This window comes from Bos indicus, chromosome 2 (genome assembly GCF_029378745.1).
Source record: "Bos indicus isolate NIAB-ARS_2022 breed Sahiwal x Tharparkar chromosome 2, NIAB-ARS_B.indTharparkar_mat_pri_1.0, whole genome shotgun sequence".
Classification (NCBI taxonomy): Eukaryota; Metazoa; Chordata; class Mammalia; order Artiodactyla; family Bovidae; genus Bos; species Bos indicus.
Window position 1 is genome coordinate 87,878,988 of NC_091761.1, and position 14,427 is coordinate 87,893,414.

At 40.8% G+C, this 14,427-nt stretch overlaps 1 protein-coding gene across 2 annotated transcripts in view; it reads right to left on the reverse strand.

The window, feature by feature from the left end:
* The window catches only part of SATB2 (SATB homeobox 2), a 201,401-nt gene that overhangs the window by 109,243 nt on the left and 77,731 nt on the right, over nucleotides 1–14,427 (reverse strand). For both annotated transcript variants that reach the window (XM_019974518.2, XM_070769811.1), the window contains 2 exons: nucleotides 10,618–10,744; nucleotides 9,371–9,494 (listed from right to left, as the gene is read on the reverse strand). In XM_019974518.2, coding sequence (XP_019830077.2) covers nucleotides 9,371–9,494; nucleotides 10,618–10,744 — 251 coding nt within the window. The remainder of the gene's footprint in view (nucleotides 1–9,370; nucleotides 9,495–10,617; nucleotides 10,745–14,427) is intronic.

The following is a 14,427-nucleotide window of genomic DNA, read 5'->3' on the forward strand; positions in this document are numbered from 1 at the left end:
AAAAAACATCTAATTTCCATTCACTGCTTTAAAAATATGTATATAATTTTGTAGTCTACATTGCTCTTTTATGTTTTCCAATCATTTGAGAGCAACCATACAATTGGACTTTTAGAATACCCAATTTTTTTTTGACAAATGAACAAGATCTGAGTCTACTTTTTCAATCCAGAATACAACCAACTTCTGAGTATTCATGTTAACATAAAGCAATACTGATATGAATAACCCAAAAGATATGTGTGCTGTTATTTTTAACACAAACTATGGGACTATGTTTTATTAAATATTAATATTTATATTATAATTAAATAGAGGGCTTTCCTAGTAACTCAGTTGGTAAAGAAAACTGCCTGCAGTGCAGAGACTACGTGCAATTCAGGAGACCCAGGCTCAGTCCTTGGGTTGGGAACATTTCCTGGCAAAAGAAACAGCAACCCACTCCAGTATTCTTGCTTGGGAAATCCCATGGACAGAGAAGCATGGTGGATTACAGTCCATGGTGTCCCATGGAGTTGAACATGACTTAGCAACTAAAATCAAAATATAATTAAATATATTTAAATAGAAATATAATTAAATAGACTAATATTAAATACCCTGGAGAAGGAAACAGCAACCCACTCCAGTATTCTTGCCTGGAGAATCCCATGGACAGAGGAGCCTGGCGGGCTACAGTCCACGGGGTCACAAAGAGTCGGACACGACTGAGCGACTTCACTCACTCACTCAATATTAAATGACTAATAATAAACTGACTTTGCATTTAATAAACATGCTTCACTTTGCATAGTGGGGGATTGTGAGAAAGAAAGGAGGAAGACGTGTATGAGGGGCAACTGAAGCAGCCCCCCTCAGATGCTTACTCACAACCATAAACAGCACAGACAGTGATTGTAGACAAAGCTATTTATGAAAAACATTATGTACTGAAATAAACAGAAAGGTTTAACACATCCTCCTAACTACAGAAAAAATTTTGAAAGTTGTGGGCTTCTTTGTAACCAATCATGAAATTTTAAATATAAAGAACGTAGATAAGGGATTAAAATCCCTTATTTGCAGCCACTCTGACACCTCTGCCACTTATATTTGGAAGTTATTTTTTAATAAAATAAGAGAACTCAAAATATACCAGAATTACTTACTGCAAAGTTTGCTAACTAATTTGAAATTGCTCTAAGGCAACTGCAAGAGAACATTATGGTATTATTATTAATTCTTATTATAGCTAAGTAGAAATTATACAACTAAGAAAAACAAATTTTCTTTTAGCTTCCTTAGACAAATTTTAAACTCACTTGTTTGTTTTTGACTATCCCAGAAAAGAGATGTCACCTATCATTTTAAGTATGGTTCCATTTTTCAGACTAAGGACCCAGAAACTCAGAATAAAGAAGCAGCTTGTTCAAAGTCAAATAGCAGCAGGGAGCAGCACAGAGAGACACGACCACTAGGCCACACTATTTCTTGGGAAATCTTCACCACCATCTCCATCAGTGAACACAAGCCCAAAGTAGATACTGCAACCAATTCTTTAGACAAAGCAAGAAACAAGGTGACAAAAATGAAACAAAAAGTTTCAGGCCTTTATATGAGCTAACTAAGGAATTAAGAATCAGAGGAAGTTAAGGGACCTAAAGGTAATTTAAAACTTAATAGGAAAAGCAAAATAGTAAACACAGGTTAAGATGATTTGTACAGTATACTGGGAAAGACAGAGATCTGAGCAATGCCTTTTCCTCCCTCCCAAAATAGAAAGATAAAATAATCGGGTATTTTTCACCACTTTCCCTTTGACTTAGTGAGATTAGTTTGAACAGCAATGTTATACTAAGAGTAGCTAAGCTGCAGATACATAATACACTCACTGTTAAAAAGACCATTTTAAAACCAAAGTGAATGGTTACATGTTCCATTGGTGAGAATGAATGCCACATCAGAGCAAGAAGTAGGGGGGAAGCTGGCATCTCAGGGCCATCCTTTCTACCTTAGCACAGAGGAAAGAGCACGATGCAGGCAATGAATGACATATGCATTCTTTGCTTGTTTTTAGCCTTGTCATTATGTTTTGTGATATGTTAAATAACTATTAAACATGCTGCTGCTGCTGCTGCTGCGTCGCTTCAGTCGTGTCCGACTCTGTGCGACCCCATAGATGGCAGCCCACCAGGCTTCCCGTCCCTGGGATTCGCCAGGCAAGAACACTGGAGTGGGTTGCCATTTCCTTCTCCAATGCATGACAGTGAAAAGTGAAAGTGAAGTCGCTCAGTCGTGTCCGACTCTAGCGATCCCATGAACTGCAGCCTACCAGGCTCCTCTGTCCATGGGATTTTCTAGGCAAAAGTACTGGAGTGGAGTGCCATTGCCTTCTCCGTATTAAACATGAGATCATAATAATACTTCAATTAAGGATATGAAGTGAAAGTGAAAGTGTTAGTCACTCAGTCGTGTCCAACTCTTTGCGATCTGATGAACTGTAGCCCACCAGGCTCCTCTGTCCATGGGATTCTCCAGGCAAGGATACCAGAGTGGGTTGCCCTTCCCTTCTCCAGGGGATCTTCCTGACCCAGGGATTGAACCTGGGTCTCCTGTACTGCAGATAGATTCCTTACTGTCTGAGCCACCAGGAGGGTATAGTATAGGGAAAAAATGACTTGGAGGAATTATTTTATCATGAAAAATTAATGTTATTTGTCAGCCTTCTAACATCCTTTTCCATCACCATTTCTGAGTTATACTATCAAAATGGAAACTTCCTGCCATTCTAGTTGATAGAAATACTTCCTCTGGGCTGTGGAGTCTGACATGAGTCAATTCAAGAACTCCTTACCTAAAAGACCATGGAAGGGCTTGCTTGTGTGACAGGGGCACCCTCATCTGTGAGAGTGAAATATGGATACTAGCCTCTGAGGCTGGAAGGATTCAGAGAGAAGATCTGTGCAGAACGCCTAGCGCACAGGATATGGAGCCAGTGAATGTCAGCTTTCTTCCCTCCATGCAGTCATTTCTCAGACATCATCCCAGTCACCCGCTGGGAACTACTTTGAAGTTGTCATTTGTGCGTGCCCATCAACAAGATTCACGAGGTTGGACGTGAACTAATACAACTTTGCATGATAATAACTGAAAGGGACAGTCAACACCTGGTTAACACAGGACATACGTGAATTTAAGATTAAATGAAATGGACAGTTGGCAACTGGTTAAGACAATACCGATCAGTCACTAGTCTATAGATGAGTGCATGATCAATTTGTTATTTTCTATTGATCCATTTGGCTATACGATTTCATTGTCTGATTATTTTGGCATATTGCAATTTAAGTTGGTCCTTTAATGACCCCTCCAATGGGCAAGACTTGCTTAGAATGACACAAATCATTATCCTACAATCTGTGTCTCTAAAAGACTACATAAACACCACCATAATACAATAACATTTTCACAGTTCAGTAACTTCTACCAGTCATCTTGTTCCTCAAATATTTGGCAATAAAACCTCAACTAGGGGCATGGGACACTGCTGCTTTAAAAACATATCTATATGCCAAGTGAAATAAACCAAGACAAAAGGACAAATATTCTATGATTCTACTTTTATGAGACATTTAGAATAAGTAAATTCATAGGGACAGAAAATAGAACAGAGGTAACCAGGGGCTGTTGGAAGAGAGAAGAATAGGCAATTATTGCTTAATACTTACAGAACTTTCATCTGGAGTGATGAAAAGTTTTGAAAATAGATGGGGGTGGGGGGTTATGATTGTACAACATGTAAATGTAGTTAGTAATACTGGATTATAAAATTATAAATTTAAAAATTGTTAAAATGATAAACTTCATATTATGTATTTTTACCACATACACGAAAAAAGTTTTAAGCATGTGTAGTGTTGCAGAGATAACGTTAGGAAGGGAGGAGGGGACATTTGCAAACTGTCCTTCCATTTGATCATCTTAATAACCTATGAGATAGTTAAGGTGGGTACTGCTAGATCTTTTTATTTTAATGGATTAAAACCCTAAGGATCTGGGGTTTTGTCTTTTAACTTTTCCTTGAATAAAAAATTAGTAAGCCACAGAAAGACATGTTCATAATGTTTTCAAATTGGAATAGTTAGAGACCATTTAATAAGGGAGACCTAGGCCTAAGGTTGGAGAAGGCAATGGCACCCCACTCCAGTACTCTTGCCTGGAAAATCCCATGGATGGAGGAGCCTGGTAGGCTGCAGTCCATGGGGTCGCTAGGAGTCGGACACGACTTCACTTTCACTTTTCACTTTCATGCATTGGAGAAGGAAATGGCAACCCACCCCAGTGTTCTTGCCTGGAGAATCCTGGGGACGGGGGAGCCTGGTGGGCTTCCGTCTATGGGGTCGCACAGAGTCAGACAGGACTGAAGTGACTTAGCAGCAGCAGCAGCAGGCCTAAGGTACAGTAAATTAGGATGCTTGGGACAGACAATGGGGCTGATGGAAGAGGCTGGAAGTGGTGACTCAGGAGGACATCAGAGGAAAAGGAAGAAGCTGTCAGCACTTAAACATATTTTGAAAGGTGAAATCAAAAATAAATACACAGACACACAAACATAACCTATACTTTCTAAGCATCTGGCTAGACAGAGAACAGCTAAATCACGACTTCCCTGTCTTTAAATATATATTCCTCAGCCTGCAATTGTTGCCCTTTTATGGACTTTTCCACTCTTTCCTTCTGCCCTCAAACCTGCTCTTTTGAAATGTAGACCACTGGGATATTCAAGAAAACATATACTAGCCACTGAATTATTCTTTTATGCAACTGCCAAACTTAAGTGAGGAAATACTTAAAATGGATTGACGTGGGGGTAATAAGGGAGAATATTTCAAAACCAGTCTTTTACTCATGAACTGAGAATATTTTAAATAGCCCAATAATCTACCATTCTCCTGTGAAATACTATTGGGTGCTCCACTCTCTTCTTCCTAGGCTGAAAGCTTCGATTCTTTCATCTTCACCACTATACCCCCAATCCTTTGTAAAGTACCTGACTCAACTAAGACTCCACTCCAGCTGGTAAAATACATTTTTAAATTACTGTTTCACCTTCTATAAACAAAAATTCATTCTTTTTCACACTATACAGGTTGAATAAAAATATATTCACCTATTCTATGGTAACCACCAACAAAATGAGTGAGCTTATCTCCACACTGAAATCCAACCCAGCTATGCAATTTAAGTGAATAATCCAGAATGTTTCAGAGTAACAGGCATAGGATTAATGCAGACACGTATATTATGTGCCCTTGCTGGCTGAGAAGGAGTACTCCAGTGATGTTTTCCAAAATCACACAACATACCAGAAGCCTGAATCAAATATCCCCCATATGTAAGCAATAGAAAAGAGCCCCCATTTGATTGAAAATGTTCTGGGGGCATCAACCACCAAAGTACTATATTCATTGTTTCTCATTCAAAATATTTTAGAGCTGCCAAGAACACTGTAAAAATAATAAAACTTTATATTTTATAAAACTTTCTAAAACATTTTAATTATTAAATTAATTAAAGACCTTAGAGCAGTGGCTCTCAACCAAGAATCATTTTCCTCCTTTCAAAGGACATTTGGCAATGTCGAGACATTTTGGCTGGCGCTGGGTGGGGTGGGGAATGCTACTGGCATCTAGTAGGTAGAGGTCAAGGATGCTGCTAAACATCCTATAATACACAGAATCACAGCTCATTCCCCAATCACAAAGAGTATCCAACCCAAAAGCTTAGTTGGGCCAAAGTTTAAAACTCCTGCCTTACAGTAACAACTACATGCAAGATACACTTTGTGCTGAATGCTGAGAACACTGAGATAAAAGATAAGAGATGGCTTCTGCTATTGTGAGGCAGTCCATTAAGTGATGAGAACTGGCAGATAACACTGACAGCAGGTTGTGATAAGTGCTCTGACAGGGGTGTGTCCAAAAGGTTACTAAAAGCAGAAGCAACTACTTTAATCAGAAGGTCAGGGTTCTTCACCAGAAGTGACTTCCCAGCTGATATTTGAAAGATTTCATCAAGCAGAAGAGAGTAGGGTGTGCTAGCCAAGAGAAATCACACAGCACAAGGCAAGTAGTGCCACACCGAAGGACTCCAAGGTCCCCGGCGTTGTGCACAGGGGCCACCGAAGCCAGAGATGAGCATGGCACATCTCCCTTGAGGACTAGTCTCATGTAGACAGGGGAGGCTAGTTATTGAACAGGTAAAGAGGTTTCTAAGGCAACTTCAAAAATATCAAAAACATAGGTGCATGGAGTAGAGGAAATGCTAAGGGTAGTAGTTAGGTTGTTTCCATCTTGGGAGTATTTTGGTGAAGTCTGAGCAATGTTAAATGTTTCAATTGCATACACTTGGAGCACTGAGTAGATGTAGGTAGAGGGAGGAAGGTGACTGATAGAAATCAGGCTAGTATCTGTCATCTTCACGGTATACACAGGGTATTCAGTCTGTTCTTCCTATAGGATGAGCAGGGGGAGCCGCTGGAGGCTTATAGACAAGGAAATGATACAATGTTAGTGTTGGAGAAGCAGGTGCCAGAAGAAAGATTATGATGCAGGATGACTTAAAATATTTCACAAGAGAGGTGATGAAAGTCTAAACAAGGCAATGGCATAAAGGAGGAAGATTTTAATATGGAGGTGGTAGAACCCATAGTATCTACTATGAGAGTGACAGAAAAGAAACTTTTGAGGTTGGGCAACTCGGTGGGCAAGCAATGCGAAGAGAGAATGGGGGAGCAAAAGCATTTTTACAGCAAGGGTAAAGATGTTCTCATTCGAAGCTCAAGACAACCCTGCGAATTACATGACATATGTGGACACAATCATGCCCAGTTTACAGACGAGTTTAATGAGGCTCTGAGAGTGGACAGGCTTGCCCCAGATCACAAAAGAACCGAGATTCAAGAATTCCCTGTTGTCCAATAGGTAGGACATGGTCCTTTCACTTCCCAGGGCCCAGGTTCAATCCCACAAGCCACATGGCTCAGCCAGGGAAAAAAAGAGGGAGAGAGAGAGAGAGAGAGAGTAGAGCTCAGGGCTCTCAGTTCCTCATGTGGGTTCCTTCCATGCAGGCTGTATCTCTAGTCACATCTTACAGCTATAACCAAACCAAATAATCACAACTGATCAATACTGACCAAATTTCTGCAGGCCTCAAAAACCCTGGATAAAATTCCGAATTGGTGATATTAAGTTAGGAGCTTGTCTACTTCCAGGCAAAGCCCAATTTGACTTTTAAGTAAATCCAAGAGAAAATTAACTGTGACTAACTAAAATTTAAGACAAATGACTGAATTGTTTCTCTAAATTGTTCTTTATCCAGTCCCTATATGTGATCAGAATAATTCAAAATATATATATTTTAGAACTTCATAAGTAATCACACTGGAATAAATAAAAATTCTAGCAACAAGCTTTAATCCTATGTACATCCTCTGGAGGAGGAAATAGCAACCCACTCCAGTATTGTTGGCTGAAAAATCCCATAGACAGAGGAGCCTGGTGTGACTCCAAAAGGTCACAAAAAGTTAGACAAAACATACCAACAGGGAGGTACTGAAATGGCCTACGAAAGCTGTGAGCACAGAAGCAGGGACATGACTGATGGTCAAGAAACACTAGTGTCCCTTTCCATCTACCAGTCACTCAGGTGCACGCTGTCTTGATTTTTTTGGAATCAAAGATATTAATAGCAGGCTTTGTCTCAGAGGATCTATTCCAAAACACTCTCCAAGACACATATAAAAAATATTCCGTTCACACCAACAATATCATGTCTCAATAATAACAGCTGGTACTATTTATGGAGTATCATTGTATGCCAGTACTAGGCCAAGAATTTATGTGATTTATCTCATTACTCCTCATTATATGACTCAGAACTATTACTCTCCTGGTTTTACTTACAAAGAAATAGATAAGGTCACAGAGGCTTGTAAGCCAAGACATGAACCCAGATCTGATTGATTCTCAATGCTGACTCTTAACCACTAGGCTTCCTACTTCCCCCAAAGACTGTTATCCTAGAACATAGCTCAGGACATATCAAGTTTCCATAGTTCTTGTTATCATCCCTTGAACTTGACAGACATGCAGTCAGCCTACTGTCTTAAATCAAGTGTAGCAACTCACACCAGAAAATGGATTTCCATTCATAGCTTTAAATAATGTCAACCTGAGTTCACTTCACAGCTGTTCTAAGCCACTCCCTATAGCCACTAAAACATCTTATTAGAAAAAGTGGTGCCCTCACCCATGAACACAAACAGAAACAGAAGCTCTTCCTCTGCATTCGTCCCTTTCATCCTCTCGATCTCTTACTTTTGTGACTTCTTATAGCTTATGATCAGTTCATTAAAGAAAGAGTACCACTTTTTCTCACAGTGCATTTTTACATGCTGAACTCACCACAAAATCTCTATAGAACATATATGATGCAAAGATCATCTCTCTCTGCTAGACCTAGAAAAGGCTCAATAAACAAACATAAACAAATTAAGATGTATTTGGCATGGTTGACCCATTTCATTGACCAAGAAATGCAATCTGGAGCCTGAACTTTGGCAAGGGAGGTCTCAACTGGAGTTGCAATTAACCAGCTGAGTAAGCTTATGCAGGTAAAGTGCCTCTGAGCCTTGTTTTCTTGATCTATAAAATAGAAATATTGATACACACCTCCTATGACATGTATGAGAAGTTAAAGAATGAGTGTAAAATGTTTTAATGTGACTCCTACTACATCGGAGCTCTAGTAAGTGATAAGTTCTGCTCTACAACAAAATTCACCACAATCTCCATAGTTTTGCCCACCTAAGATGTAGTGTCATCCTCTAGGGGATCTTCCCAACCCAGGGATCAAACCCAGGTCTCCTGCATTGCAGGCAGATTTTTTACTGTCTGAGCCACCAGGGAAGCCCAAGAATACTGGAATGGATAGCCCATCCTTTCTCGAGGGGAACTTCCTGACCCAGAAATCAAACTGGGGTCTCCTGCATTGCAGGTGGATTCTTTACCAGCTGAGCCACCGGGGACTCATTGCAAAAGTTCCTGATGCTGGGAAAGACTGAGGGCAGAAGGAAAAGAGGGCATCAGAGGATGAGAAGGCTGGACAGCACCACCGATGCAATGAACATGAACTTGGACAAACTCTGGGAGATGGAGAGGGACAGGGAGGCCTGGCATGCTGTAGTCCATGGGATCACAAAGAGTCGGACACAGCTGGGCAACTGAACAACACGATGTAGTGTGAATACAAAGACAACTGTCTGAGCGGGAGTGCCCCTCCTGCTAGACAGCACACCCATGGCTGCTTCGTTTGTTCTGAAGACACTGACCTGGGAGAGAGGGCATTCTTTGGCTAATGTGCTCTGGTTCATCTCTTTAAGCAATTCCTTTAAGGCATTGCGGACCGTGGCATGGTTCCACTGCTCTGCAGGCAAGTCTTCCAACTTCGAACAACTGGAAAACAGAGGAAGAATGAATGACATGCAAACCCTAATAGTGTAGAGTACAGCAGTCACCCCCCGTCCTGTAAAGCATAGTCAAAGAACAGGGTCGAACCTGGGCTTGAAATGAGGGAAAGGGAGTAAAACTGCTTCTCTAGGGCCTCAGCAGAGCCCATCGTGGCCTCTTTCAGTTGCCCATCACACTAGCCTGAGAAAAACAGTCATTTTGCAGATAAAGAAATGCCAATTTTTAAAAATATGATTTTTCCAACCTGCTGATAGAAATGGCATGGCAGTGTAATTACAAACTTCTGCAACTTAAATTTAATTATTGGCCATTCCTAAGGTTAAATGTAACAGAAGCTTCATCAGATTTGAAGGCCTACTTTCACTTTCACCCTTAACCCTCACAGAACAATCTAGAGATGTTACTTACCTAACCAAAAAATAACTAAAGACATTAAAGTATTCCTAGACAAGGACAGGAATGGTAGGTCCCTATTAAAGTGCAAATTCTCTGAAAGGGGGTAAATTCAAAACCTATAGAGGAAAGGACAATATAAGGGATATAACTTGCAGGCACTTTACAACACAAGGTATGGCAGAGAACCTCTAGATTCTTTAACGGTATGCTTTGTCTTGAGTGCTGTATCTGAAAAAAAGGAACCATTCCCAGAACTTCTGCAGGCTACCAAAGAGGAAAGCAAAGTCCAGTGCCAGCGCCCTCTGGGTAAGCAGGCTACTCAGGCACCCAACCCACCCCTCAAACACAAGCCTGAAACAGCAGAGGTGTTGATTCTTCAAGTATTATGTACTAAGCATTTAACCAGAGGACTCATTAAATTAGGGGCTTTGGAAAGTGCCCCTTTATGGGCTGCAGATTTTTAATGATTTATCAAGCTTCCCCTAAGTTACCACTTCACTGCTTCTGAAAACAAAACATAAAACAGTTGGAATGTGGACTATAAAGATGCCTGGTGAAGGGCCCCCTTCCCCTCCTCTTCTTTTTTTTCTCTTTTCATTTCATCCAATGTCAAGAAATTAACAAAGGCAGGATGAGCTGATCTCTGCAGCGAGTCTATGATCGACGGAGCAGCTCCAAGAGTAAGGAAGGGCAGATGTTCAGAGACACCCACCTTTGTAATTGGATTTTCAACGTCACGACGTGATAGACATCTTGCAGCATGTCGGCCACTGTCGCGTCAGGTGCATCTGTCACGTAACTGAGGGGGAGAGGGTTCCACCTCCCCAGCTTGATTATTCCTGCACAGGGAAGAAAAACATAATAAACACATAGCTGCTATTTATTAAACCCTCCCATTGTTTGTTCAATGTTAAGCAGGTCATCCAATAGCCAACATTCAAGGCCCACTCAGATATTTGACAACCCCGTGCAATAGCCTATTTCTCTCTGGCTGACAATTGAGTTAACTATACAGGAAGATGAGAATGAAAGGATGAGGTTTAATCACGGACAATCAGTTTTTTTTATGTTTTCCTGTTTCTTAAATTACTTAGAAAACCATACGGACACTTCCTTCCCCCAAAGTCTTATTTCACAGTCTAACTTAAGACTGATGCTAAATATACCGAACTGCTGATTTCATAGACAAAAAAAAAAAAAAAAAAAGCAAGTCTTAAGTAAATATAAGATTCAGTTTTGAATTGTACAAGAAAATTCCTGTGTGTGGGCTCAGCACACACACAGTCACATCCTGGTTGTGGTGCGAACCCCAGTGTGAATAGCATTTGGAGCTGAAGAAGCAATGAGAATTCACTTCTAAATTCACATTTCACCAGGCGGAGGGCTTGTGTTCCATAGCACAATGACTGACCACAGATCAGAAACAGCAGAGATGCCTTCAACTTCCTTTTTTTACCCCTTTGATAGTTCCTCAGCCTTTTTTACAGTGACAGTGGTACCCTTCCCCTGTGCTACATATGGTAAACACTCGTGACAATGGAGAGAATAAAAATCCTGGTCAGACCTGGACAGATTCACAGGACAGCTTCAGCAAGGCATGATGAAAATGCTAGGCTATTCACCAGATGGACCTTATCTGGAGCACAGGGCACCCATACACTGATAACAAAATATAAAGAGAAACCCATTTCACAAACAACACAGAGAAACAAACATTTTATTTGTATGCTACAAAAAAATCCAAAGGTCCCCTAGATGTCAAAAACTGCCACACATCCCACACAGCCATGCTTCAGTGATAGACGAGGAACAGCATTTTTATTTTTATTATTGGCAACACAGGTGAGTTCCAGCTACATTGTTCTTTCAAAAAATATATTTTATCATCAAAGAGAGATAACACCTGTATACCCAAGTAAACCTTTAAAAGCTTCACAAGATGCTGCTTTATAGCTATGGGGCAAAATTCCAATCATAGGAAATGAACTTTCTGGTCAGGGCATGTCCTGTCCAAGATGAAATCAATGAATGCGCAATGCTTGACATAATGCTTGAAAACAGGGAATAAACAGAACAAAAATATTAAAATGATGCACTGTTTCAGTATTAAGATTTAACAATCTGGTGCTGAATATGCTGCAGTATAAATAGTGCCTGGACTCAGATCCAATAAAGTAACACAGCTCTCATTCATAGTACCGTATGTCTCCAGTTCTGGCTCCTTAAGTCATATTTCACTTGCCAAGAAAAGCTGTTTTCTTGTGGGGATAGTTTTCCTAACATTCTCTCTCATGACAATGAAAAGTGCACAGCACACAGCATGGAGTAGTCATGAAATGAACATCCAGCACCCACTGGACAGCCATCCACAGAGGCCAGGTCTGCTTCCTTGCTTCCTTTACTGCTTCTGACTTTTGAAAGTACTAAAAAGATACCATGGGACATGTCTAACATATTTCCTTTAAAAAAAAAAAAAACCACTCCACAGTTTTAAATTCCCTTTAAAAATCCATTATCGTGATAGCCCATAAGTTGAGTATAACCTGTGTGTGCATGCTAAGTCGCTTCAGTTGTGTCTGACTCTTTGCAACCCTAAGGACTGGAGCCTGCCAGGTTCCTCTGTCCATGGGATTCTCCAGGCAAGAATACTGAAGTGGTTGCTGAGCCCTCCTCCAGGGAATCTTCCTGAGCCAGGGATTGAACCCACTCTCTTGCGTATTTCCCGCACTGGCCGGTGGGTTCTTTACCACTAACACCACCTGGGAAGCCTGAGTACAACCTGACCATCTCCTAAAGGTGGTATTCTATTATAAGAGATTAGAGGGAGAAAAAACAAAGCCAGCAACTCCTAAACAAGTAGAAGACAACTGTGTGGGTCATTTGGTTACTAAGAATACAAAGGTAACATGAAGCCATCGAATTCTGTAAACTTTAACACACACCTCTAGAGGTGATTCATGCATGCTATTGTGTGCTGTTGTTCATTTCTTTTTATTGTTGTGGAGTGTTCTGCTGCAAGTTTATACCACAATGCAGCCAGACACAACAGAATATCTCCTAATGCTCTCATTTATATAAAATACAAGAACAAGCAAGACTCATCTATGAGAAGAGAGGTCAGAATGTGCTGACCTCAAGAGAGCAGAGTCATGACTGGAAAGGGACATAAAAGGGATTTCTAGTTTTGGCTGGTGGTTGCATGGGTATAAAAATTGTTAAAATCCATGTAACCAAACACCTAATATGCCTGTATTTTATTGTGTTTAATTATACCTCAATTTTTACAAAAGTAGAGGGGGAGGAATCTCTACCGGAAATGATAGACAATCACTCTATTGAAATTATTCATCTCCATTTAGATGAATTCTCTCCCTACCTTGATGAGCCGGAAGGAGACTTGTTTGGGCTGGAATTAGACCCATACAGGTGTCTTCACCACTTAATGCCTGCACAGAGAGCAGCTGCTACAGGTTGGTTTCTACATCTTGGAAGAGAGCTGTTGACACACGCTATTTTCAGGCAATGGGAAGTGGTGTGTGCTTTTTCTTTTTCACACCGTATTGACTAACCTGCACCTAGAAGTCATGCTCTTTGCTTAACTACCTGCCAGAGTTTGCAGGTGCGAGAAGTGCCAGGACCGCCATGTCCAGAAGCTGCTCTCTTCCAGCCTGGCAGGGACTTGGAGCAACTCTTCTTAACAAGCCTTTCCTCCAAACGAGGTCTTGTCTAAAGTATTAACCTTCTTTGGAAATACCTTCCTGAGATACAGTCCTCCTTCCTTGGTATAAAACAAATAGAAATATTACTTGGGCTGGTATCAAGTGTTAATTGAGAAAATTGAATTGGTTTTCTTTTTCTTTAATTAATTAACTTTTAATTGAAGGATAACTGCTTTATAGTACTGTGTTGGTTTCTACCAAACATCAATATCAATCAGCCATAGGTTTACCCATGTCCCCTCCCACTTGAACATGCCTCCCACCCCCCTTGCCTGAGGAAATCAAATTGGGAAGCAGACACCATAATGACAAAGAACTCCAGCTTCCAAGTCAAATGGCTGCTGCTCATATTCTGGCTCCTCTACCTACTAACCATGTAACCACAGCAAGTTCCATCATTTCCCCGTACCTCAATCCTCTCATCTGTAAAATGCAACAATAAAAATACTGACCTCACATAAATATTGTGAGACTGAATATAGAGCCCTTAGTACAGAGCTTTGTTGTATGTGTTAGTTGCTCAGTTATGTCAAACTCATTATGACCCCATGGGCTGTAGCCTGCCAGGCTCCTCTGTCCATGGAATTCTCCAGGCACAAATACTAAAGTGGGTTGCCATTCCCTTCTCCAGGGAATCTTCCTGACCCACAGATCAAACCCATGTCTCCTGCATTGGCAGGTGGATTCTTTACCATCCGAACCACCAGAGAAGCGCCAGTACAGAGCCTGGATATCGTTAATTCCAACAATTTACAGTAATTATCTTGACACATTTATGCTTCCTAGGGTTTCCCAGGTAGAGC